Below are 260 nucleotides of genomic sequence, written 5' to 3'. Positions count from 1 at the left end.
GGGCCGCAGCCCCCGCGGGTACCTGGGCTGGTGCAACGTGGGTTCTTGGGCGCCTCGTCCGAGTGGTCGTGGCAGTCGAACTCGCCATCGCATTCCCACTGCCTGTTGCTGAGGCAGCGGCCGTTGGCACAGCGGAACTCGTGGGGGCCGCAGGTGGGGTACTCTGCGGGAGGGCAGTGGGCTCAGGCGGTGCAGCCCACCTCCCCGAGCTGGCCGGGAGCGATGGGGGCACCGCGGTGGCTGGGCTGGGGGCCGCTGTG

The 260-nt window shown here is 72.7% G+C and overlaps 1 protein-coding gene across 1 annotated transcript in view; it reads right to left on the bottom strand.

The window, feature by feature from the left end:
- Positions 1–260, bottom strand: part of LOC104511547 (low-density lipoprotein receptor-related protein 1-like) — a gene marked incomplete at both ends in the record, with an annotated part of 12,779 nt that overhangs the window by 9,206 nt on the left and 3,313 nt on the right. Inside the window, one exon of the mRNA XM_010154208.1 lies at positions 54–163. Within this exon, the coding sequence (XP_010152510.1) occupies positions 54–163 (110 nt within the window). The remainder of the gene's footprint in view (positions 1–53; positions 164–260) is intronic.

Source organism: Eurypyga helias, unplaced genomic scaffold (genome assembly GCF_000690775.1).
Source record: "Eurypyga helias isolate BGI_N326 unplaced genomic scaffold, ASM69077v1 scaffold34616, whole genome shotgun sequence".
Taxonomy (NCBI): domain Eukaryota; kingdom Metazoa; phylum Chordata; class Aves; order Eurypygiformes; family Eurypygidae; genus Eurypyga; species Eurypyga helias.
Note: the sequence above shows the minus strand (reverse complement) of the source record. Positions and strands in the feature narration are given on the sequence as shown.